This window comes from Symsagittifera roscoffensis, chromosome 2 (assembly GCF_963678635.1).
Source record: "Symsagittifera roscoffensis chromosome 2, txSymRosc1.1, whole genome shotgun sequence".
In the NCBI taxonomy this organism is placed as follows: Eukaryota; Metazoa; Xenacoelomorpha; order Acoela; family Convolutidae; genus Symsagittifera; species Symsagittifera roscoffensis.
Genome location: NC_087063.1, coordinates 72,517,199 through 72,544,448, shown reverse-complemented (window position 1 = coordinate 72,544,448; position 27,250 = coordinate 72,517,199). Strand labels below are relative to the sequence as shown.

The window sequence follows — 27,250 nt, the reverse complement described above, 5'->3', positions numbered from 1 at the left end:
GGTCCCAATTTCCCAATTTTTTAAGTTTTTTTGTTCATTTTTTGACACAAGGTGTTTTAAAACAGATTAAAGATCTGATCCGATAGAGATTTGGCGTGCAAAACGCGTGTAAATTTTCCGAAAATATTCCTTTTGTCCGATGGTATTCTCATGATGGAGGGACCTAGAGATGGAAAGCAATTATCCAATCAAAAATAACAGATGTTCTCTAGACTAATAGACTTTTGCACAAACTCGAGGTCATTACTAGGAGTAATTGAATATAGCACCAAAGGGAAAGTTTGCTGTACAATTCGTGCAGGTATCCATTAAACTTAATGTTTTTTTTCACATTTGTTTTAGGTTTTTCCGATACACTATTTCGATTCCGCAATATGTAAAAGTTTTTGTATCTGCCTACTTTCTAATCGATCTGGATTTATTCGCTTTCTCTGAGATTTACGCGTTCTCTCTAAAAATTTTTAATCCTCAGTTCTGATTGGCTGAAATTAACTGAAAAATTTTTCGCCACCCTCAAACAGAACTAGGTTTACCATTTGATAATTTTGGCCATATAGCAGAAAAAAACAAAGTGCTCAAAAAACTGGAAATTTATAAAAGAAGGCGTATTGATGCTCTTTTAAAACGCAGGTAGGAACATCTGATGAAAATTGAGAATATTTTACGCAGTCTGATCATAAGAACTTCTCACAAACGTCTCGCTTAAAATTTAATTGCAACTTGAACTTTAAATTTTCAGCAACTAATTTTCCTTGACTCCATACGTCATCTGAGATGTCACTTAGATCAAATGATGATCCAGTTTGGCTCCAGTATTATCTGCTTGAATGGTTCCGAATTATTTTTTAAAATTACAAAACAAAGTGACAAACAGTTAGCACAGGTGAAGACGTTTATTTGCAAGTTGTTCAAAATTACTCTTTAAATAATGAAAGACTTTAGTTTCATGATTCCATGAGTTGAAGGAAGGTTTTTAATAATCTAAAATAAGTAATCTTTTGAACTTGATGGCTAAAATTTCAAACAGATTCTGTGAAATTTTTTGCTTTTTAACCAGTGAGTTTTCTTCGTCGAGAAAAAACTTAATTCTAGTTGGTCATAAAAAAAACCTTTAGCCAAACCTCAATAATTTCTTTTCTGAAGTGCTAGCCATGAAATTTTAAAAATGCTGAAAAAGTTAGTCGTAGAGTTTTATACAACTTTGCAGTAGAATGAAAAGCTAATTTCATCGCATGAGCAGGTTTAGTATTTTCTCAAGACCGGGGGGTTTCGATCAAATTCATTTTACCGAGCTCTCCTAAAACATCCTTAATACCCTATTTAAACAAAATTTTATGCCAATCGACCGAACGTGGATGTCGTAAAAAGTACCCAATCTTCAACGATAACAGCCTCCATAGATTAAACCTTCATACTTAGTTTGCCTGCAAAATGTTTGTGAAATTGCTCAATTTTTTCTGTGATGTGATCAAAAATTTTTCGCACAGTTAGAGCAAAAATAGTCCAAGTCCTTCATTATTACTAGTTTTTGAAGAAAAAAAATTAAGTCAACTTATGTGCTCTCAATGTGCAATTTTTGACAAAGAGTTTTCTCTGATTTAGTTTTTCCCAAAATTGGAAGTAAATTAGGCTGTTAACCAATTTGCAATGGTTCAATTAAATTTTTCGGAGAAAAATTTTCACAATTTTTCTTTTTTCAAGTTTAATTTACTCAAAAACTTTCAGAATATGTTTTGGCTTCTTAAGTAAGAAGGAGCAAATAGCATTCTTTACGCTCTTAATTTTTATCCCGCATTAGCACAACTAAGCTTGCAACTGAATATAATCATTTTAAAACTATTTTTCTATGAGTTTTCACTAATTCATGTAACTCAATCAGAAACTAAGATTTTTCAATGGAGACCACATGATTCAGATAGCAATCACAAAAAACTTTTGTTTTAAATTGTGAGAATTCGTAGGATCCCTGAAATTTTTTCACCCAAAAGGTTTAGAAAAACGTCCACGTCCACCACAACTGGGGCAATTGATACTCCTTGCTCGGCAATTATCTATATTTATCTAATCATAGTATTTGTCCAGTGCTTAATCGTTGACCCCTTTCATTGCTTCTTTTTGTACATAATCCGTATATTGAACTTGTATGCTTGGTCGCCCTGTCTAACGCATTTTAGGCCAAACTTTGTGAAACCACCACTACTCTTTATTTGGGGCCTAGGAAATTAGACGAAAAGCAAATTAGACGTGATCAACAAAAACGAGTTTAGCTGTCTATACAAAATTACAAGTATGGGAAATTAGACCTAATTGTATTGTTCGTGTCTGATATTTGTTTACCGACTACAATTAACTTTCGTTCAGCTTTCTTAAAAGCAAATCAACTTTTCACATTCCGCATTTTTCACATGCAGAAATTGTATAATTTATGCATTTCAAAAATGTTTTATAATCTTGATATTAACATTTTATAAATCAATTGAGATAAATATTTTGATATGCAATGGGATCATATATTATTTTTTTAATTATGAAAACTTGTTTTAAGCACCCGCGTTGACCGAAAATGCTTATCATACAATTCTCATAAATGGGAAATTTCTTTTCATACAATTCCATGCAATTCCATGCGTACAGAAAATTTTATGAAAACTCTATGATAAACTTTTTCCCATAAATGGAAATTGTATGAAAAACATTTTTGCCTTCAATGGAAATTGTATGACTAAAAATTTGTCATTTATGAAAATTGTATGACAAACAGTATTCAAAGCCGTGCAATCTGCGAACAGAGAAGAAAACCTGAGAACCTTTTTTTTAAGAAGTTGCAGCCTTCAGTTTCTTAATTTTCTGCAGGAGATCTTCTCAACTCTTTAGATAGCAGCAATGTCCTAGTCATAATCTTAAGGGGGGAGTACTGGAAAAGTGTTATATCCATTTTTTTTAAAACTTGCTTATCTGGGAGAAAATCGTGAATCCACAACTTCTTACATCCACTAATGCATTTTTTTTAAAGAACATTACACGTGCGAGAAAAGAAAAACAAATCAACATAAATTTGGGTCGCGCAAAGTCGCAACCTGGGTCGCGCAAAGTCGCAACCTGGGTCGCGCAAAGCTGAAGTAAGGGAATTGCTGTCGGATTTTTTTTGCTTGCATAAGCGTTATACAGATGCAGATAGCAAAATCATCCAGTATATATGTGTTTTTAATGTGCAGTTAGCTAGATTAAAAAATTTGCTGATCATATACAGGACCGCCACTAGAAGGCCTACACATGGTCCCAACATTAAATAGAAGCAATAAAGTCAGTTTTTTTCCGTTACCAGTCTGTTGAACTGTTTTCAAAAAGCCTTAGTTTTAATTTTTAATTTCTATTGATTTTCGAAAATGTATGAAAGTTCTATGATAAGCATTTTCTCCATACACTCGATGTATGGAATTGTATAATAATGATTTTTGTTGTATGGAATTGTATTACAAGCGTTTTCGGTTTGTGGAGGTCAACCCGGGCAAGAAATAAGTTTTGTTAGCCTTTTGCTTTCCGTCTAAAATGCTAATTTTCTAAAAAATAGTTTAACGTCAAAATTCGTTTTTGTTGGTCACGTCTAATTTGCTTATCGCCTAATTTCTGAGCCCCTTTATTTACATCTGCTCATCCCGTTTTCTCCCTACTGGTGAATTGATGCAAACAGGATGGGCTTAAGCGATCAATTGACACTCGTTTTTTAACTTCCTCATTGCGTTGTCAAAAATGAATACGTCTCTCACTATCAACTCTTTGTGCGATCCAAATCCCGGTTCAAATCACTCAATGCACTGAACAACTAATCCATCTCCTTATTCTGTCTTAGCTTTCTGCTGAATAAATTGAATCTCCGATTTGTCACACTTGGCTAAAAAATAAATCTCCATTATCTGTTTTTTTTTTGCAAAAAATTCTAATTGGACTTTCTGAGCTTAATCTTGCCAGGGTACCAAAAGTTCCTGTGATGGGTCATATGCCAGAAAATCTCCGGGTAGTGATCGTTCGATTCCGTTTGTGACTGCGACATGCCTAAGTATAAAACCGTAAGGTATAATAATAAACATAAGAGAATCCACTTGAATTCAGTAAGTTCATGAGTACCAATGGTGACTCGGTGATTTCATCGTATCAATAACGTTGACCTTGACAATTGACAATCGTTTCGTACTAGCATAATTAATTATATTTTTTATACATAAGACACAAGTCTACGCCCTATACTGACCCAAAATGAGTTTCAGCTACAGAGTACAGAGTGGGGTAGATGTGCCCCAGTCAATAAAAAATGCATATATCGATACAAAATATTATATTGAGACAATCAGAAAAGAGCATTTTACACGTTGCGCTTAGCAAATTTAATTTTAACTGAACGCTGGGTTGAGGATCTTAACTTGGTCTCTTAGGGGGAGGGGGGAGGATGTTAACTTGATCCTTATATTGTATGCCTGTGTTTTGGTGTACCTGATGTTACATTTGCGACAAAGCAGAACTTTTTTGAAAGTTTACAAAACATGCAGTATAGCAGAACAAAAAAGCAAGGGACTTGGTAGATGTTGAAATATTTTGAAAATTGCAACAAAGTGACCATATCTTCCAGATGATACAATTAGAATATCTCAAAGCTGAACAAATTTTACGTTTTTGTAAAGTATGGTTTTTAAAACGACTGATTTCTAAAAAAAGTTTATGAATGCCGAGTTTTATAAGGTCAGCCATTTCAAAATTTTTGAGCTCAACTAAATTCCTCGGACGATTAAACAGACCACATTTAGCTAAAATTTTGCAATTCAGGTAAATTGTTGAGAGAAACTCAAACTTTTGAGCCCTTTTTTAAAATTTTGCTCAATCATACTTTTTTGGAGCGTCTTTCCCTCTCAAAAACTAGTTTAGAAAAGTATAATGATTGTTTTTAATTTTCAGTTGACATTCAAACAATTTGGTTAAATATTTTTTAAACTTGAACTTGGTTTCTTTTGGAAATTTATAAATCTCAATCTTTCTTAAATGCACTCCTTTTACCGCAAATTTCAAAAGCTGAATTAGTTAATGTTTTAAGTTTTAAGTCTTAACATTTGCCGACTGAACCCACTTACTGTTTCGCTTTTGCACTTTTCTAACCATTTCAGCAATCGCTAAGTATATGGCAAAGATTTGGCTACCGGCTCATTTAAAGTTAAACGCAATTAAACAAGATTGCTCGCATCAGGGCGAAGCCCTGAATGTTCCGACTGCCTTTAAATGTCTATGGAGCAGTAATAACATGAAAAATAAATATAGAAAAAAAACAAGACTACTCGTATCAGGGCGAAGCCCTGAATGTTCCGACTGCCTTTTAGGAATTATGGAGCAGTATTAACATAAGAAAATTAAATGTAATATACAAAAAACAAAACTTGAAACTTTTTTAATGAAAATCATCCCCCCACACGCCATATAAAGTACAAAAGAATAGATTTCGCTCCTTGTAACAAATCAATTATGGCAAATAAGCTACTTTCAACCAATTTGGAACGATTTTTATGACGGATTAAATCGCCGCTTGCCTGTTTATTGTTTACCTGTCTGTATAATATTACTCTCCTAAATAAACTATATACATCGCGCTTTAATTGTCCCAAATTGGCCAAAATGACAATCTTTAAACCCCCATAACTTTATGAAAAATGATCACAGGTAAAATATCTTTTCAAACTTAAACTCAGGACAACAATAGCTTTCGAATGATATAAATATATTCCGTCAAAAATGGCTAGTTAAAAAGTCGAAATTTGTCTGAAGAAAAAAAAACCCACACCGAGCACAAATATTCCGTTACTTTCGTATCGAAAGTCGGAACAATAAAACTAAAATTGGCTAGTTAAAAAGTCGAAATTTGTCTGAAAAAAACCACCCCGAGCAAAACTATTCCGTTACTTTCGTTATGAAAGTCGGAATAGCAACCAAATTTTTAAATATATAGTGTTAAAAAGATATATTTAACTGTAAGTAGATGCACCGAATAAGTATTTTTCAGGATGTCAATTGTCATCTGAATGAGATTAAATCCCTACAATTTCAGTAGGAGACATAGATGCACGACTAAGTCACAATTTAATCTTATATCCGGTTCTCCGCTCTCTCAAATTAGGCTCAACATTTTTGTGGTCATTAATCATAAACTGCAGCTGAAAATTGAACCAAATATTGGAAAAAGAAACCAATTATTTTTCTCAATTCAAAAGACAATCAAAAAACTGTTGCAGGATTTGGTTGAGACCGTGCAAAAAACTAATTTTGAAGCAAGTTTAATTTGATTTTAAAAAAATTGGTATTTCGTTAATGGGATTTTCGTATAAGATACGGTTTATCTGTTACAAATTCTACCACTAATTTCATAAATTCTATTTTCTCTCAACATTTTTTTGGTCTTCTTAATTAATCAGCTTTCTCTTACCCCTAGTCTTGTCAATTTTTTGAGCATCATTGGAGGGCGTTCTCATGGTGGAGGGACCGAATGATGGAAAACTTTCAACCAATCAGAATCTTTAGACGTTCCTATTGGCTAAATGGCTTTTCCACACCGAAGTCGCTATTAACAGAAAATAAAATATAACAGCACAGCAAAGTTTTGCTGCGCAATTCATTTTTTCCAATACCCGACTTCGATGTCGCAATATTTGAAAACTCGTATTTCTAATCGAACAATAATAATTTTAATGGCATGGATTTCTTGGCTTGCTCTGAGATCTTCTGTGAGATTTTTGAACACTCATTTCTGATTGGCTGAAAATAAATGAAAATAAATTTCCATCATTAGGTCCCTCAATCACGAGGGACGCCACCAGCCTCATTATTTCGCTTCTTTAGTCATGATGTCATCGATATACGAACGCAAAGATAGCAACTGTCCTCTAGCGTGCTGCCGTTTCAATCTTGTGAGTTAAATTAGTGTTATATAAACCAGTCAAAACCTAAAAACGAGCAACAGTTTAGACCCAAAAACAATTGAGAATTCACCAATTTATCCTAAAGCGATGTAACGGTTTCAAGTTTCAAAACATAAAGACTTAGTTTTCACCTGCTTATGCTTGATATTGGTTGGTTTATCTTTCGGATGTTTTATTGTTCCGACTTTTTGAAACGACTAAGTATTTTATTTCAAATTGACCTTACTTTGTGAGATAATAAAAAAAATGCTAGCATCAGACAGGCTTGAAGGCTCCGACTGTCATTTTATCTGTCCAAGCGTAATTTAATTTTTGAAAGAAATATTAAATTATCAAAAAATAAATGATTTTTAACTGCCCTTAAACTGTCAAATTTGCAGCTTTAAGAAACCAAAATGGGAAAAAATTGAAAATGGGGGAAAATCACTGAAAATTGAACGATCACTGAAAATGGGGAAAAATTTTGTATTCGGGTGAAATGATTTCTGTTTTAAAATTGTATTTCTTTTGCTTGTTTTCCACGCGAAATCAGGTATCACAAATAATCATCGGAATTGGTCGAATGATATACTAAACTCAAACGCTATCAGTTGTGATTCGAAAATTTAAAAATGTTCAAAATTTTTTCCCAGTGTCGAGAAAAATTGGCTTAAATTTTGATTTTTAGTTCAATTTCGAGCAAGCGAAGCAATTGAGCAACGATGTTATATAAAAAATAATTTTTGTTAGGTTTCTAGGCTGAAATAATTTATTTTCATCCTAGAGAAAACAAATTTCTGATGCAAAATTTAGTGCTTTTTTGGCAATAAAGGTTTTCTAAAAAAAATTAAAGTTTGTTCAGCAAAAAAAAATCGTAATAACTTTTAAACATTTTTCAAACGTTTTTCTCATTTTTGTTTGCCATTCTTTTTTAGGACAAATGTTGTCAATTATATCGAATTCACTGAATTTCTACGAGTTTTTATAGTTCTTAAATCACACCACGCACAAAATCCGACTCCGTTTTGAAGAAAAAGCAAAAAGACAATAAATTTTTTCATGAAAATTGTTGAAACATGCTGTAATACCTGCCCAGCAGTCGGCTATTCTTGTTTCAATCGAACTTAATTGACTTTGCTAATCAAGAGCAACTCCGCAGGGCGTATACTTTAAAAACATTTTCCCATATTCCGAAAGATTCCTGGAATCAATTTGAGCCAAAAAATACTTAGTGTCTTTAAATCTTCTCACTTGGCAAGAAAGTTATTATGCTCAATTGTAGTACTTAATTGCCGTATTGGTTAATTAAATTGAAAAAATTGAAAAAAAACATGAAAAAAAAAGTTTTTTGTCAATCTATTTCTTGTACATAAAAATTCTTGTCAAAACAATTTATTTTACTTGCAATCAGCTTTTTGGTTGAAATATTTTTCGTAGGATGCAGTTGGATTTTTGTTTCCTACATTACCTACGTTCAGTTAAGGTGGAAAAATTTCATTTACACACAGTTTATAATTAGATAAGATACTGACACAAGTTATAACGCCTACCCGTCTTTTTGAATGTATCAGTAACTGAACTGCGGTACATGCGGTAGAAAACCCATATGTTCGCCCAATTACAAAACTGCCAACTACGATCTAACCGCCTTTTTCTCACAGTAATGAAAAAATTAACCTTACAGACCTAATAATCTAAATTTTTCGTGGAAATTTCAAAAATTAAACAACCTCCATTGCGAGGGACGCACTTTCAGCTGCTTTTGTTCGGCAATAGATATTGGTTGAGTTTTGCTTGGCTGTTTTATTCACACTGGTTAAATAACTATTACTACACTTTCTAGTATTCAATCGCTTTGGGACAAAAACTTTTGCGCCACACGAAACTTTTTGAAAAAGCAGTTCAAAATTTGTTGTTACTTTTTATGGAAAACTATGAGCGGAAATCTCGTTTTTTTTTGGCGCGTGCTCCCTTTCAAAATCAAAATACTTTAGAAAAATTTTGGGATCACTCGATAAAAAAGGGTGTCATAAATGAATACCAAAAGATTCGTTGGCAATAAAAGGACCTTCCAGTTTTCTCACATCCGATTAGCTTTTATCGAAAAAGTGTCAATTCAAAATTCTTCTTTTTTCTCTAATGGTTGTCGGAATTTGTCTGGCGTATTTTAATGGTTGAAAATTGTTGTAAATTTTTTTGTCTGCTTGTCAGTGTTTTTTCCTGTTCCTTTAAACAAAAACTAATTTGGCTGGCGAATTTAATTCATTGAAACAAATTTTTTGTTATGTTAGTCAGCATTTCAGTGAGGAGTTCATTTTTAATTTTTTTTTCCTAGTTTTCAGCATTCCTCTATTTTGGTTTGGTTTAAAAAATAATTTCTAAAGTTGACTAGCGCGTGCTGTTTATTGAAAAACCTTTGTATTTTTTTGAGTCTTTTCTCGTCTCTATGCAAGAGATGATATGCATAAAAAATTGGATATTTTAGCTTATAACGACCCTAAACAGAAGCACCCTCCGCTTTTATAACTAAACGTGAGATATTTTTTAGGATTTCATACATTATTCAATTTCGACCTATCAGGGGCGGCAATTTTCATTTTTGTTCAAATTTTGCTTGACTCAATTTGTTTCAAGTTTAATCCAATTTTTAAAATCTTGGTAATAATCTTTGTTAAGAGTCAATGGACGTACTAAAGGCTCTTTTAAGAGTCGTGATGGTTTTTTTCAGGAAAAGCTTTCAAATTTATTCATGCTCAATTTCATTTTTTTACGGATTAAGGTTTGCCTTTTTTTAAAAGATCAATTCGTTTTTTTTGCTGAAAAGAAGGCAAACTATATCAAAACGTGATCGATATCTAGTTTCATTTTATGACTTTTTCTGAAAAACAAGTCAATACAGTTTTTTCTGTTTTCTTGCGTTCATTGACTCTTTTTAAACTCTCTGCTGGCTATGTTTTATTATTTTTATCATTTGTTTTTTTTTCGCTAACTTATTTAATTCAATATAATGATTTAGTATACAAATCAACTGTTTATTCAATTTTCCAAAAAAATATTAGTTTTGCAAATTGCGATTCTGTTTAATTGCAAATGCTTTGACTTCGATAAGCTTTGTACTTGTCGGAAGCTTTCTAATATTTCCTTGAAATTTTCTTGCGCTGAATTTTCTTGTTCCGAACGTTCCGACTTCCTTTCAACGTCTTAAAACAGTTTTAATGTTAAAATTGATAAATTTTTTACAAAATGAGAAAATGAAATTTTCCCTCCTCACACTCTATGCAATGAACTGAATGATGTTTTTGGTGTCCTCTAACAAAAAATTAGGACCAGAGAGCAAGTCTTATTTCAATTCTTGATTTCTATTTTTAAATATGACCGTAACTTCAAAATATTGAAAATTGAAGCGCGATGATCACAGAAATAAGTCATTTTCTTTAAAAGCTAAATTTTCCAACAAGTTTTTAAAACGCATAAGAACTGAATAGTGGTAAGTTCTATTTTTACTTCATCTGCAGCCTCAGTTTAAAGTAGTTTGGACGTGATGAAGTTCTGGTACGTTCTACCAACTTAGAACTAGAGCAAAAAAATGAAACTTACCGAGCGCGCTAGTGAAACGCAAAAATTTGAAAAAAGTGCATATCAGTTATAACCATTTTTGAATTGAAATCAACCGTAATTGACACTGAAACCTAACAGTTTTTTCAATTGACAAAAAATAAGTTATTTAAAAACTCTTCCGATCATTCAGATTTTTTGAAATAGGATTTGTTATTAGACACTGCTTAAGACTTATCAACTTTTTGTAAAATGCTACTTCTTAAACCATGAAACTCTGATGGGATGAAATATAATTTTGATAGCTTGGAACAAAAAGCCAAGAAAAAAAAACTTTTGCTCTAACTATACAGCCGTCATGTTGATAGCTTACAACAAATAAAAAAAATTCTTTAGGCAAGGTTTCCAAGAACTGAGGTTCTGAAGAATTATTGTAAAATATAATTTTCTAGCTTGATTTAAATCTCATTGATTCAAGTCATCCGCGAAGGTAACTTCTCTCTAGCTTTTGAAGCGATGAAAAAATAATTGAAAATTGAGCTTGATAGTGGCGTTCGATTCGCAAAATTCTTCGATTGGCAGTTATTCGAAATAGTTTTTCCAAAAAAGAAATTCAAAATTTGATTTGTTTTTGATAGCTTTGACTCCTTTTTAAAAACTTTGTTTTTAATTTAACCAAGTCAACCAATTCAATTGAAAAGCATAACTAAGCCTTAGAAAATAACAAAGAATAACTCCAAATATTCTTCAGACATTTAATATCTATACAAAGCCACATGGACAAAAAAATCAGCTCAAGCATTGAAACTTTGAATTGCTTAAATTTTTGTTTGGTAGCTTCGAAAAATTCCTGAAAACGCTTGATAAAACTAAAACGCTTGATTCCTGATAAGCAAAACACTTCAAGTTAATTTGATTGCCTTGTTCTATTCCCTTAAAATTTACTTTGAGTTATCCGATGAATGAAATTTTGAATTGATCTTAGTTGGTTTTGACGGAATCAACTGCCTTTACGAGACCAAACTGTGCACTGGATAGGGGCACAATTTTGTGTCTGTATGTTCCTGGATTCCAAAGGCAAGTCTTTAAACATGTTACAAAACGTCAGTGGATTCCACGTGAAAACTTTACGTGGTTTTTGCTCATAAATACCTGTAACGTAATTTTTGTCAGCACAATAGTTTTGACATGGATTTTGCAACGAGCGGAATTAGGTAGTTGTTCCGGATTCTGCAAATGTAAGTACATTCCTCAAATTTATGCCGATTCCGCTCACAGTTTGTGGAATTCGCTTGCAATGTGCGGAATCCGCTTACAATTTGCGGATTTCACTTACAGTTTTGGATTCCACGACAACTTAAGTTTACTGAAAACATATATTATTATTTATTTTTGGATTCCACAAGCTGCACCAGCTTTTTTAAATTTTATTGCGGATCTACAAGTTTTTGTTGTGGTTTCCGCAAAGCTGCCTGTTTTTGGAGCAATTTTCAGCAATACAGTGATTTAATTATATGTCTGAGGAATCCAAAACAGCAAAGAAGATCAAAAAATAGCAAAATTGCGAATTCCGCAACAATTCTGTTTTTGACTTGTTGAGTAATCCGTTTACAATTCACAAAATGCCCATAATGATGCCCATATTGCTCGTAATGGCTCAACAAAAAGGTTTTTTATGAGCGCGTTTCAAACCTTTGTTTCGGCCTTATCTGTGCTGGTGTTAATTGTTATTACGAGATCTAGGTTTGTGCTTCACCTCGACCAACTTTTTTGCAACAAAAATATTCTCTTTTTTATTACCGCTCAATTGCATCCTAAAATTTTGGTTTTTAAATAATTTCTGTTTTGTTTTTGCTTGATCAAACTCATTTATATTTGAAAGTAGCTCGAAATCTTTTGAGGGCTTTGTTCGCCCCAAATTCATTCAATTTCAGTTTTTGAGGTCATATTTGATCACGTGAGTTTTAAGGGTACGCTTTTATAGTTTCTTCTTCTAATTTTAGATTTATTTTCTGCGAAAATATGTGACATAATTTTATTTATTCAGCCTACTTTTGTTGGTAGGATAATGAACAACCTCGAATATAATAATGGCGCGCAGTAATCGCCCTCGTTTCGTTCCCTGGGAAATACAGTGATCAAATTGTGAACAAGTTACATGTATGGACGTAAAATACCTCCTCGCAATTAGCATTACAGTCACGCTTTATGCTCGGAGAGTAATGCAATATTTCCACTTCATGCTTTCCAGACACAATTTTCAAAGCAAAAAATGTCTGTCATTTAAGTGTTCAGTTGCATATTAAGTTCAAGTCTCAAACTTGAGTTGCGGGTTTATAATTCTTCCGACTTTCGATACGATAGTAACGGAATATTTGTGCTCGGGGTGGGTTTTTTTTTCTTCAGACAAATTTCGACTTTTTAACTAGCCATTTTTGACCGCGTTTTTTTATATCATTCAAAAGGTATTGTTGTACTGAGCTCAAAATTGAAAAGATATTTAACTTGTGACCTTTTTTTGTAAAGTTATGAGGGTTTAAAGATTGCCATTTTGGCCATTTTGACCAATTTGGGACAATTAACGCGCGATATAATTCGCACTATTAACGCGTCAAAAGCGGAGATTTAATCCGTTTTAGAAATTGTTCCAAATTGGTTGAAAGAAGCTTATTTGCCATAATTGATTTGTTACAAGGAGCAAAATCTATTGTTTTGTACTTTATATGGCGTGTGGGGTGATGATTTTCATAGAAAAATTTTCAATTTTTATAATTCACGTTTTTCATTTTATTTTAATTCCTTAAATTTTTTATGGTGTTTATGTTATTCCTGCTCCATAAACGTTTTGAGGCAGTCGGAACTTTCAGGGCTTCGCCCTGATACGAGCGAGCAGTCTTGTTGTTCCGACTTTCGATACGAAAGTGACGAAATATTTGTGCTCGGGGTGGGTTTTTTTTCTTCAGACAAATTTCGACTTTTTAACTAGCCATTTTTGACGGAATTTTTTTTATATCATTCGAAAAGTATTGTTGTCCTGAACTCAAATTTGAAAAAATATTTCATCTGTGATGATTTTTTGTAAAGTTATGGGGTTTAATGATTGGCATTTTGGCCAATTTGGGACAATTAACGCGCGATATATTTCGCGCTATTAACGCGTAAGCGGAGAGTTAATCCGTCTTAGAAATCATTCCAAATTGATTGAAAGAAGCCATAATTGATTTGTTACAAGGAGCGAAATTTATCCTTTCTTACTTTATATGGCATGTTTGGGGATGATTTTCATAAAAAATTTCAAATTTTAGAAAAAAAATTTTTTCATTTAGTTTCAATTCATTTACTTTTTTAATCTTTTTAATGCTCTAAAAAATTTAAGGGCAGTTGGAACATTCAGGGTTTTGCCCTGATACGAGCAGTCTTGTTTTTTCGACTTTCGATACGAAAGTAACGGAATATTTGTGCTCTGGATGGGTTTTTTTTTTCTTCAGACAAATTTCGACTTTTTAACTAGCCATTTTTGACGTAATTTTTTTAATATCAATCAAAAAGTATTGTTGTCCTGAGCTTAAATTTGAAACGATATTTCACCTGTGATCATTTTTTGTAAAGTTATGAGGGTTTAAAGATTACCATTTTGGCTAATTTGGGACAATTAACGCGCGATATATTTCGCGCTATTAACGCGTAAGCGGAGAATTAATCCGTCTTAGAAATAGTTCCAAATTGGTTGAAAGAAGCTTACTTGCCATAATTGATTTGTTACAAGGAGCGAAATCTGTTCTCTTGTAGTTTATATGGCGTAAGGGGGGATGATTTTCATGGAAAAAGTATCAAATTTAAGAAAAAAAAATTGATTTTATTTTATTTCATTTAATTTTTTTTATGTTATTACTGCTCCATAAACCTTAAAAGGCAGTCGGAACATTCAGGGCTTCGCCCTGATACGAGCAGTCTTGTTTAGTTTTCTGTATGAATGCGGGTTTATAATTTAGTTTTCAGCATGAAAAGTGTACAGCCAAAAACATATACGACTCTGATTTGATTTATCTGAAAAAAATTGGAAATTTGGTTCGAAAGCAAAGTTGTCACTGCATTGAAGTTCCTTCCATTGATAATAATCGATCATAATAGAGCTATATAGCTTGATTCTTTTTGCGTGTGGTTGTGGGGGCGGTGGGAAAACTCGCATTGACAAAATTATGAGTACAATCTATTAATTTTTTTTTCGGATTTTCTTCTAGGGACAGCTCGATTGTATATAACCCAATTATGCACTAAAATGGAAAAAATAAGTTTTTAGACAGCTCAAAAAATTGGATGAAATTTTCTAAAAACTGGAGGATGTAAAAACCCTGAAGGTTGTCTAAGAATTGTAATTTTTGGCCGTATAAAATCTGTATAGAATCTGCATAAAATCTTCAAGAATCACTATAAAGTTGATTATATTGTCTAAAAACTTGATTTTTTGTTCAACAACAAGCGTTTTGAAAACACAAAACAAAATCCTGAGCCTCAAAAATTTAATTTAAAGATGGCTATTGCTCACAAAGCTTACAAACAAAACTTCCTCAGTACAATAGTAAGCTAAAGTTATTTGAAGAGACCTGCATACCGTAAGGAAAAAATTTCTCGAGATCCTTTGAAGATTTTGCAACCTAGAGGTTCTTGAGGCAATTTTTGTGCGATTTGAAACTAATTTCATTATATGAAATTGTGCACCGTTCCGATTCTTCAACGTAAGAGGAACAGCAGCAAAAATGAAAACTTGAAACAGGTTTCAGCAAGAAAAAAGACCAAATAAGTACTATCTAACAAAACTAGTGTTAAATTGCCTACCTTAGAAAGTGCCTTAAGAAGGTTGCAATAGGAAGTTATTTTTGGTATTTAAGTACAACGTACAAAGACCACTAACCAAACCCAATTAACACTTTGTCTTCGATTTTAATCTTCAAGTCTACGAAACTAGTGCCTATCAAACGGCTTTTTCTATTTCACTTAAAAACAATTGCGCAATTGCGTACTTTGTTAAGTTGGCACAGGAAGCAATTTTTTGTGTTTTGATTCAAGGTTAGAGCACCAACCTAGTTAACTTGCTTTCTTCGAAGTAATGATATTCGAAAGACTTCTTTTTTTCTTTTTCGGTTTCTCTTTCTCGACACAAAACAACAAGCCTCCAACAAAGCACACAATCGATTACCTGCTAATTGCACGTGTTCACTTTTGACAGCGTCGTTTGTGTGTTTTGGTGTTTTTTCTTGGTTGCAAATACCGTACGATTTTTCAAAAGATCCATTAATTATCATCAATTTTAGGTCAAATAAAAGGATTATAATCATTGTTTTAGTCTTTATACTATTCTAATCTATATTTAGTCTTCAACTTGAACACATTTCAGTGTCTTGAGAACCTGCTTTTTTATTTCGAAGTGATACCGAATTTAACTGATTTAAATATTTTACTGATTTTCTAAAAAAAATTCCATTTTGTTTTAGTTTTAAACTTAGAAACTTAGTTTTAAACTTAAAAAAAAATATGAAGATATTTTTTTTTCTTGAAACTTGAAAAGTGGAAAACATCAAAATCAATTAAAAATTTTAATCTGCCTTAGCTCATTGGCACTTTTCCAACTGCCCGTTGGCTTTGTTTGCGAGAGTCTGAAAACAACTTTAATTTTTCCCTCGTTACCTTTCAGTGTCTAAACTTTCATTATGGTGTGAGCAATTTTGGAACCGATGAAAAGAATAAAAAACGCGAGTAAATGATATATATCATTTTTTATCACAGTGTCGGTAATCTTTCCCCAATGTTGTTATCAAAAATATGCATTTTCTAAACGTGGATTGAAGGATTGAACAAAGACAATGAAACTAAATGTTACCGCAGGTGAAACAGGACGTTAGGTCAATTGAGCTGGTGGGTGGTGATTGCATGGGGCTATTGGAGACTCAATTTAATCAAGTAATTGAGCTTACGTACTTGAAATAGGTTGATTTTATTTTCAATCGCAAAAATCAAAAGATTGCGGTACTTTGTATAAATTAAAAATTATCAAGGGTTAAAACCCATATTTTCAGCGGCAGATCTAGGAATTGTTCAGGGGGATATTCAAAAGTTTTCAAAAATTTTTTATGGCCTTTTTTAAAGATCGACCGTATTGGTTTTCGGAGCTCTCTTAAAACACCATGAAGATCCTAATTTGACAAAATAATCTGCGTCGCAGGTAAATTTTTGAACCAAAGGCGTTTGTTGGCGCGAAGTCATCAAAATTAGTATATATTGACGCGGAAGGCGCCTTCAAAATTTTTAGGGTAGGTGGCCCCAATGCATATCGTAGGATACCAAAAAGAGGACCTATTGCGTGGTGAGGGGTTCGAATCCTTTAAGGGAAAAGAGTGTCCATGGGAAAAGTGTCCCTTTTTGGAATGGATTACTTTTTTCTCCAGAAAAATTTTCTTTTCCAACTAATAATTTCAAGAATTTTTTCATAGAGTCTTAGAAAATAGATTACAGGAACTTAAAACTAAGAAGATATTTCACCTGTAATCATTTTTCTAAAAAGTTTAACTTTTAGATCAGTGAGAACATTGGAGTTCTACCCTCCCGGGTCAAAGGGCTCACCTTATGTTTTGACAGTTTTGACCAAAAATTGGTATATTTCGATTGTCTTGACCAAAATTTGATGTTTCGACCTTGCTCGATCGAATTCGGAGATGTTTCGATTTTGAAACAAAATGAGTTATCCAAACTTACAAAGCTACAACTTATGCTTTTTGGGTAACATCTTATGATGCTTTTTTGTCGAAATGAAATGATTAGAGTTATTTGCAATCTAAATGAAGTGTAGACTTGAACTATTTTTGAGCTATATTTTCTATCTTTTGGAATACTGGCTTGCAATTTGAGTCGAAAATGTTGAAAATTATTTTGGTCAGAAAATTTTGTTTTTGACTCCGAATGGCCGCTGGACAATCAATTTTTTTCGACCGTGCTCGAGGTCCGTTTCGACCGTGCTCGAATTATGCTTCGACCGTACTCGAGTTATGTTTCGAATTTGTGCTCGACCTAAATCCCTGTCTTGACTATTCTTTTTCGGTCGAGCACTGAAATATTCTCGATTTTGAGAGTCAAAAGACAAAGTAAGCACCTCGAATCTGTCTGGTACAATCAGTCTGGTTCTAATTTGCAATTGAGTAAATAAAGTCTTAATTCAGGCTATATCTCAATTATGGACGTCAAGTGGTATACTTTCAAAACTGAAATAAAAAATGAACTACCTTAGTTGAGAAGACTTATTTAAAAAATGGCCTTCAAGTTAATCTATCCCATTTAGAGTATTCTTTAAGTGGGATATATTAACTTAGAGCCTGTTTTTAAAATAGATCTTTTGAACTAAGGTATTTCAGCCTTATTGTAAATTTTTGACAGTTTTTTTCAGCTTGAATTGAATTGCTAAAGCGTGATAGATTAACTTGAAGGCCATTTTTTAAATAGGTCTTCTCAACTAAAGTGGTTCAACCTTGTTGTAATTTTTTGACAGTTTTATTCAGTTTCAGTTTGAATTGAATTGTTTTAGTCATTGCTACAGAAGAATTACCTTGATTTAAATGGTCAATTACATTATCAAGAAAAAAAACGCCGCATGTTTTTTGTTTCATTCCGTTTTGGATGGCGTGCCAGCCTTTTTATTGATTCAAGTGAGTTTCCGCTCATTTTTATTTATTTTTCCGCTCGTTTCTTTTTAAATTTCCATTCGAGTTAAAGAAAAAACTGCATATATGATCGTGTTGTTGATTTCCTTGCCAAGACACCAGGTATCAATAGTTATTTTAGTGCGCATGGTCGGTTGAAGAGGTCTTAATCAGAAACCGGCAGAGCTCGTGACGCCAAAAATTCTACCTTTCAATCAAAAATCCCTCATTTAAATAATAGAAATCTTTTTAAAAAATTAATAGCAATTGTCAAAATAACATCACTTTGTTCACTTCATTTGAGCCCGTCCTGACATGATTAATTATGAGTCACAACATAGATATAAAAAATGGAAATTTGGTAGAACAAAATTCGTTTAATATTATTAATTTAATTAGTATAACTAAGTAACTTGATGTCTTAAGCGAGCTTGATTAAATTTTAATCGCTCCATTCCACAAACAGAAAAAGAACTTTATCACTACTTTGGGCAGAATTTTTTCTACATTTACTTGGATGGTCTACTGAATTTGCAATCAGCAAAGGCGTCTGTCTGTTTACTTCAACCAGATTATGGCTTCCTCTTTCAAAGAGCCGTTCAAAATCAATCCATTTATATTTTTACGGTCCGCGCATTAGCATTTTTGACAATATTTTAAAATCTCAGTCACATAACATACTCCGTCCGCGAGATGAAAAATAAAGTTACCAAATTTGCAGCAATATTCTGAGCTAATGGCAGCTAAGCATTCTGAATTTCAAAAGGTAAGCCTTTTGAAATTGTTTTAATTCTGTGGTGTCTTACAAAAGAAATCCTGGCCTGACAGCTCCATTTAATCTGTGATAGTTTGTGACGCACAATTTGTCTTGTTCTTTAAATTAAAGTGAAAGGGCACAATTACTCGGAACACGTGACCCGGTGACATTCGTACCTGAAAATTGTTTCAGCTTCTTTAAAAAAACTGCTGATCAAACTTGAAGCAAAATTTTGTCCCAATTTTTGTGGACTTTTATCATCAGTTTTGATCATCAACATTATCGATTTACGGGACATCTAGTTATTATAAGATAAATCGCCAACGGAAAAATGGGGGAGCATTTTTTGCAGATTTGCACTTTTCCTTAATTTATTCATTTGAAGTTATCTGATCATAGAAATACAGACTCAATTTTTATCATCAACATAATTGATATTTCCATTTTGAAGTTCTTTCTATACCACTATGTTGTGTGAGTTATGGGTTCCATTAAAATTTGCCAATTCCACTTCCATGCCCACATAAATTTAACCCACGCCATATTAGTAAAGGGTTGTGAATTATTATCACTAAGTTATAAACTCTTCCGCAAATTATAATTGTTAGGCTGAACTACAATTTTTTCGTTTTTGTCTTTAATTTATTTTTATCTTTAATGTATAAACTCTTTCGCAAATTATAATGATTAGACTGAACTACAATTTTTTCGTTTTTGGCATTGAATCAAACGTTATAGAGTTGCTTTTGCTCAATTTGAATAGTCACAAAGATAATTCAAAGAAGAAGTTTTCTTAGTTTTGAATCTTAAACGTTAGAGCAGCTTTTGCTTAAAGATTTAAACGTTAGAGTAGCTTTTGCTTATAGTAAACGACCTTCACTAGTTATAATCATTTATAATAACTGATTTGGTACTCATAACTATGGTGATTAAGGAGAAGGACACGATGGAGAAGATGCGGGACACTTTGGACCGATTCCTGCTGGACTCCTCGTCCTCTTCCTTCTCTTCTGCTCCTGTGGCTGACTCTTTTCTCCAGAACAGACCAGACATCGAACATCAGGAATTCATCAAGGTAACAAACTACGATACAAAGTATAGATGTATATGGTCCATTAGCAACCATTTGGCCACATGTTTAAAGTAGTAGAACCTGTGGCAAATGAAATAAAAAAAAGACTCTGCTGTGAAATTAATGACTAATTCCATGTATTTCCTGTTTTGGACTGAGCTGCTAAAACTGCCAGAGTACAATTGACCACAAATGTGTTTAGTAATGAACCGTTTCATAATTTTATTTTGGATGCCCTTAGTCCTTTTTAAGGCCTTCTTGACACATTGACATAAGTTATTTCTTGACACATTGACAAAGCTACTTAAAGCCCACCTCTTTTCAATCCAAGCCATTTTTGTTCAAATTGGATCACTGAAAGTGGGGAGAAGTTCGTCTTCAGGAGTTTCGTCAGTTTTTTTTTCGTTTTTTTTTCAAAATCAGGAGCGCCCAATGTTTTTTGTCACAACTCCTATTAGGGTGAAAACTCCTTTTTCAAAACTCTTATGAAAACCTCTGACAAAACAAGGAGAGACTGGAAAAGTCAAAGACTTTTTTAAAAAAAATCATTTCTATAATGATAGAGTTATCCCTAATCTCTTTAGGTTTCAACTTGGCAAGACCTCATTGCCAACAACCCTGACCAGGAATCGTCGATGAGCAAGAAAGAGAAAGACTATCAGGAGGCTATTTGGGAACTTCTGAGGAGCGAAGTTCTCTACATGGAAAAACTACACGTGATCTCCGATTTGTTCATTTCCGCACTTGAAGAGGTGCACAGTGAACACATTTTAGTCGAAGTGAACAAACAGAAGTTGTTTGGAAAATTGGAACAGGTTCTGGAGGCACATAAATATCTGTGGCTCAACTATCTCCAGCCAGTTGTTCAGAAGGCCAGAGATAGAGAAGAACTGATTAATGCGACCAACCTTTGTGAAGGCATTTTTCAGGTAGGGTGCAAATCTGACTTTATGTGTGTTAGAACGGATTAATTTTGCAAGTTGATACTGAAGTATTTTTTTTCAATGGATCTTAAGTAGGTGCGCTTCATTTTTCCGTAAAATAAGCGACCTTTCATCAACATGTACTACTCCAGTTTGTCTCCACTTGATATCGTCGTAGTTAATCAAGGTGAGCTAGCCTAAATTTTAAAAAAAAATTAAATCTCGTACGAAAAAGGAAAATATGCTTCGCTGGACAGTATTAGCAAATTGATTTCGGAAGTTAAGCTGACCAAATTTATGACTAAATTTAAGGAGAAGAGATCTAATTGCATACAAAATTACAGAAAAGAGGAAAAAATAAGAACTTTCATAAACTAAATGGAGTTAATCACTGTTTCAAGGAAATGAACAGGTAATAAATCTTCTCTAACGCAAAACTAACGAGATTTTTGGTTTAATTGATTAGGTGTCAAGAATAACAAATGACCTTTATCTAAAAAATTTGTCAAGTTTATTCTATGAAAACCTGAGGGCTTTAATGGAAGAGGAATAATAAATTTTTTTTAAATTTCATTATCCCGATTTGCAAAAAGCTTATCAAACAAAAACAATTCCATACCATGGAAAAAATGCTTCTCATTCAAGTTTATAGATTTTTTAAAACGAAAATAGCATTTTTTCTTTTCAATGCAATTTTATGATAAACATTTTTCCATTCAATCTCATTGACGAAAATTGAAAAAAAATTGAATTTTTTGATTAACCAAATCAAAGAAATGAAATTAGGCAAAATTTAAATCTTAGCCCAGCGCAACGTGCCAGTCTCTCAGGATAAAAAAAACCAGAAATCTTTAGAGATTTGATCTCTGCTACAGTAGTTCCTGTATGTTTACCACTCAACTTAGAGACAGCAGATAGTTACCAAGTTATGCACATTTGAATTTACCTAAAAACAATTTGTGAAAAACTTTTGAACTATTTTTTCATAGGAACAAATGTTTATTAAGCTTTTTTGAAAATTTTGCATTGCATGATAAGCAGTTTTGTCCAAAAATGAGGTTATTGATGGCCAATATAATCTCATTTAATCAGAAAGTTTATTCTCATTTAAACTAGTCTAAAAAATTTTAAAAGGCTTTGAGAAAAAAAACTTCGGAAAAAATGCTTATTATACAATTTTCATAAGTGGAAATTGTATAAGAAAATTTTTTCTATTGCACCCATGCAAGGTATTGTATGATGAGCGTTTTTTGTGTGGAATTGTATGATTAACTTTTTTGCTTGAAAATCAAGCCGGGGAGAAATTTTTTGGGTGAAATATTATTCTGGTCGTGAGCAGATGCATGATTTTTTGAGGAGGAGGGGTCAAATTTTCAAAAATTTTTGCCGACATTGCCTTAAAATACTCAATTTTAATTAATTTCAAGTCATATACTCCAATTCGATGCTTGGTTTGTGCATTTGACGAGTGTGATAGAGCATAACCCTCATAATATCAATTAATTTGAATTTATGCAATACGAAAGGTGAAAAATCAACATACTGCTGACCTCTCAAGATAAATATAGAGTGCTGGATGTACTAATATGAAAGAAAATTTTCCAAAATATTCTCAGAGTTGAGAGAAGCCGGCTAAAAATATTGCATTTTATAGAAATTTGGCCAATGTCACTTCTTCAAATGAACGATGGTAATTTTTTCTATTCTGAAGAAGTGAAAAAGAGGGCACGTCAAGAGGTTTCTCGAGACGTGCAGATTTTCTCGACATTTTCAAATAAAAAACTTGGTTTTCCGAACTTTCTGAAAAAACTATGGCAAAAACGCTCCTACTTTGGCAGACATTTGTCGCCTCAGAAAATTTTTGGAAAGTAGGAATAATGTAGAGGCAGCAAACTTGGATTGTATTGGCACGAAAAATGCTTTCGGAAAACTTTTAGGGTTGGTGAAAAAAGATCCAGGGGTCGAGCCATTGGCGCCGTTTGAGCGATCCGGGAGTCAATTTTTTATATAATTTAAATATACGTATCTTCTGACAGTTTATCAATTTGTATAGCTAAGACTTGATTCAAGTTACAAATAACATCAGTATTAATCGACAAAGCATATCAATAGCAACAACGTTTTCAGCGACGAATTACCGATAAGTTATGGCTGTAATTTGGGTTTTTGATAAAATGCAAAATTTATGGATACTACTTACGCTTGATCTGCTGAAATATTTCAGGGCAAATGATTTTTTTAAGCTTACTGCACTTTTTTCTTGATTTTTTTTTCATTCAATTTTCCACATTTTTGTCAAAAATTTACTCTGAGATATCAAAAAATCAGCACACTTACACTATCAGCGCTGGAAAACTGTTTTGAATCGGAGACGATTAACGGTCGAGACGAAAGTCCAAAACTGCCCTAAAACGTTTTTAAACGTTTCAAACATTTTCGACGTCATTATAAAACTTCAAAGTAAAAAAATACTGCTTCTCTTCTTTGACGATCTTTCTTTTTTGATTACTTTTAAGTGGGCACATTAAGAGAACATATTCGGACTTTTTTTTAAAAAATGAGGAACATTTATGCTTTTGGTGCTTATTTATTTAGTCAAAATTTGTCGTTCAAATTCATTGATTTTATCAAAAAATTTAAAAACTCATTGATGAGTTCGACTCACTGAGTTCAATTTGATTTTTTTAAAATTTATTCTGGGGGTTTGAAGATTTTTAATTTGGACATTGAATGATTTTCGAGGGATGTGAAATTTTTTTATGATCTTGAAGGCCTAGCGCGAATTATTTATGCCGAGCAAAAGACCCCTCACTAAAAAAACCGTTGAATTTGGGCCATTTGTTTGGTCTTATTAATTTTGCACGAATCAGACTTTCACATTTGATGCAAGATATGGTCAAAAATTATGGTTGCAAAATTTAAAAAAAAATCTAATCGATGCATACTAAATTGTTCGACGCCGATTTAGAGATTTTGCCCTGATTTACATGATATGCAAGCAGCCTAGTTGTATCGATTGTTTTCTGTTTCAAACTGCTATATCCAAATTAGGTGAAATTACTAAGTTATTTGTTTTTGACGAAACCTTGTTGATGTTTTTTGGCAGAAAACTCGATGGAAAACCTTAATTTGAATATTCTGTGCACATTCATGCATAGCTGTACGCAAATTTTTGACATGCGATTTACTCGAGCTCTTTTTTGAATATTGCGCAAAGTTTGGGCAATTTGTTTGGTCTTATTAATTTTGCACGAATCAGACTTTCACATTTGATGCAAGATATGGTCAAAAATTATGGTTGCAAAATTAAAAAAAAAATCTAATCGATGCCGACTAAATTGTTCGATGCCGATTTAGAGATTTTGCCCTGATTTACATGATATGCAAGCAGCCTAGTTATATCGATTGTTTTCTGTTTCAAACTGCTATATTCAAATTAGGTGAAATTACTAAGTTATTTGTTTTTGCCGAAACCTTGTTGATGTTTTTTGGCAGAAAACTCGATGGAAAACCTTAATTTGAATATTCTGTGCACATTCATGCATAGCTGTACGCAAATTTTTGACATGCGATTTACTCGAGCTCTTTTTTGAATATTGCGCCAAAATTTTAAGGAGAAACAGCTGATCAGATGTTTTTCCAACATTCGACCCAAATTTTGGATATATCGGATTTGTAATATGGATCCTACCGGACATTAAATTTTGAGTTTTTTGACGTTTTATTTGATTTTTTGAATATTTAGGTCGTCTTCTTCTTTAATGACAAATTGAAATGCGTTAATTTTCAAAAATGATTCTGGAAACTCATGTAGGAAAACAGCAGTAGAGCATTACTCTTAGGTAGAAATTTAGGTTAATGTCAGGCTTTCAATTCATTGTTTCTTAGATTGATGGTACTAAAAAACAGAAGTGCACAAGTTTTGTTGCCAATAATTGCAAATCAAAAATGACAAATAAAAGAAAAAAAAATAGAAACTACTGCAAAAAAGGAAGTTTTCAGAGGACGTTGTTTTTGCCATTTATGTAAATTTGCAATGAATGGAAATTTGCAACTATTTATGTGGCGAGCTCTCGGTAGAAACTTTTTTGTTTTGACTTATAATTCATCTGGAGTAGGTTTTGCTTTAAAGAATTTAAAATTTTCCAAAAAAGTTTAATTGTTTCTGAACTAGTCCAATTTTTTTTGAAAATCATCCCATAGAAACAATGTAAATTATAAAGTGATATAATTTTTGCATATAGTAAAAATTTAATCAGACCAAATAGCATGTCTCAACCCAATTCGAGTAATTTCTTTTATGGATTAAGTTTCCGCTCACGCGTTGATAGCAAGAACAAAATTGCTCGTTAAATACTTCAAAATGACCAAATTTACAAACTTTAACCTCCATTAACTATACAAAAAAAAGTTAGGTCGAACTTCTTCTCTTTGCATACTTCAAAAAACCTTCGAAAAAATAACAATTTTCGGATGATATCAAAAATCTATCAAAATAGATAAATACAAAGCCGAATTTTTCCGGAGAAAAAATTTTCTGATTCCATCAAATACGGCACTTCCTTCAAAAGTCGGAGCAGAAAGTTGTAGAGTTATTTGTATTCTTTTTTGAAATAGAAGAGTTGATGTTTAAAAAAAGTAATTTTTTGGTGGTTTGTTTGCATTCATTGACATTTTTTCGATTTTCTCTTTTGTTTTTTCATGCCGATGCAATACAAAAATTGTTTAAAAAATATAATCCAAGAACGTCTTCAGTCTTCATTTTTGTTCACGTCTTCAGCTCATTTAAGCTGGGGTAGCCAACAAAGGTAGGCCACAGGTATTACAGAAAAGAAAAGCAGGGTATTGTTTCTTTACTGCAAATCTTTGCAGTATCTTTACTGCAAAGACGTTAAAAATATGGCCTCACTTATCCAAAGGTATTCAAACCTGAGTGGTAAAAACCGCGATAAGAGATTGGGCAGTGCTAGAATTTTGATATTGTTTTACTGTCTAGAAATATGTTTCAATTGTGTTTTTGTGATCATATTTAGACAGTGTCAGAGAAATTTGGACAATGGCACTTCTCCACATAAACGGTGGTCATTTTTTCTGTTACGAAGAAGTAAAAACGGGGGCATTTCAAGAACAATCTCAAGACGTGCCAATGAGTAATGGCTCTAATTTGGTTTTTTGAACGAATGCAAAAACAATAGATACTACTTTCGATTGATCAGATGATTATTTGCACGGCAAATTAAGCTTGCTGCACGTTGTTTTTCAAAATTTATTTCAAGAACTTTCCAGCATTTCATCGAAAATTTACCCTGAGATATCGAAAATTCACACACTGTGCCAAAAAACTGTTATGGCCAGTTTAAGTAAAAATTTTTAAGTTAAATGTTTTTGCCGAACCCTTTTTTCGGAAAACCGGATAAATTTTTTTTGAACAATCTCTGCGCATTCATTATTAGTTGTACGCATTCTTTGTCTTGCGATTCACTCTAGTTATTTTTTTCAATTTAGCGCTATTTGAAGATTTTTCTTTCCATTTGAACTTTTTTATTTTTTTAGCCGTCTTCTTTTTTAATGGCAAAATGATATGCGTAAAACATGAAAAGTATATTCGAGAAACTTATGAATAAAAAAACAGTGAAACACTATTTTAAGCAACAATTTTTGTAATGTCACGCTGTCAATTCATTATTTTTTAGATTGATGGTACTAAAGAACAGAAGCGCGCGAGTTTAATTGCCGATAATTGCAAATTGAAAATGAAAGTAAAAACAGAAACAAGTGCAGAAAAGGAAGTTTTAAAAAGACATTGCTTTTGCTAGCCATATAAAATAATGAATTGAAAAAATAAAAATGAAATCTTTAGGAGGCAAGCGCTCGTTAGTAGCTTTTTTTGTCTCCAGTTTCAGCCAATGTTTTAATCTTTTTAATTTTTACCCTTAATTCGGACCTGCTAAGAGATTGCTTGCCTTAAACATCCATATTCCAGCCATATTTGATTTTTTACAAGAAAAAGTTTTGAAATTCCTTCTTTCGAAATTTGATTTTTTGTGGCTAAAAATTTCATTTTTTTAAAATTCAATTCAAGTTTAAAAGAGGGGCGAATTGCGCTTTCCAGCCACGAAAACTAAAAAAACCAAATGATATCTAACTTTATCACAAAAGTTTATCCTAATTTTTTCTTAAAATTCAACAAGACCGTCGTATCAGAACAATTCCTTGAATATTTCGACTTTTAATGTCTATGAGTAGTTTTCTTTTTAAAAATGATGAAATTTTCAAAATTAAAAGTTTCAACGATTTTGAACTTTTTTTGAAAACCATCCCAC

At 32.6% G+C, this 27,250-nt stretch overlaps 1 protein-coding gene across 1 annotated transcript in view; it reads left to right on the top strand.

Moving 5' to 3' along the window:
• The window catches only part of LOC134839957 (uncharacterized), a 122,360-nt gene that overhangs the window by 72,701 nt on the left and 22,409 nt on the right, over positions 1 to 27,250 (top strand). Inside the window, exons 7-8 of the mRNA XM_063855586.1 lie at positions 19,867 to 20,007; positions 20,589 to 20,933. Coding sequence (XP_063711656.1) covers positions 19,867 to 20,007; positions 20,589 to 20,933 — 486 coding nt within the window. The remainder of the gene's footprint in view (positions 1 to 19,866; positions 20,008 to 20,588; positions 20,934 to 27,250) is intronic.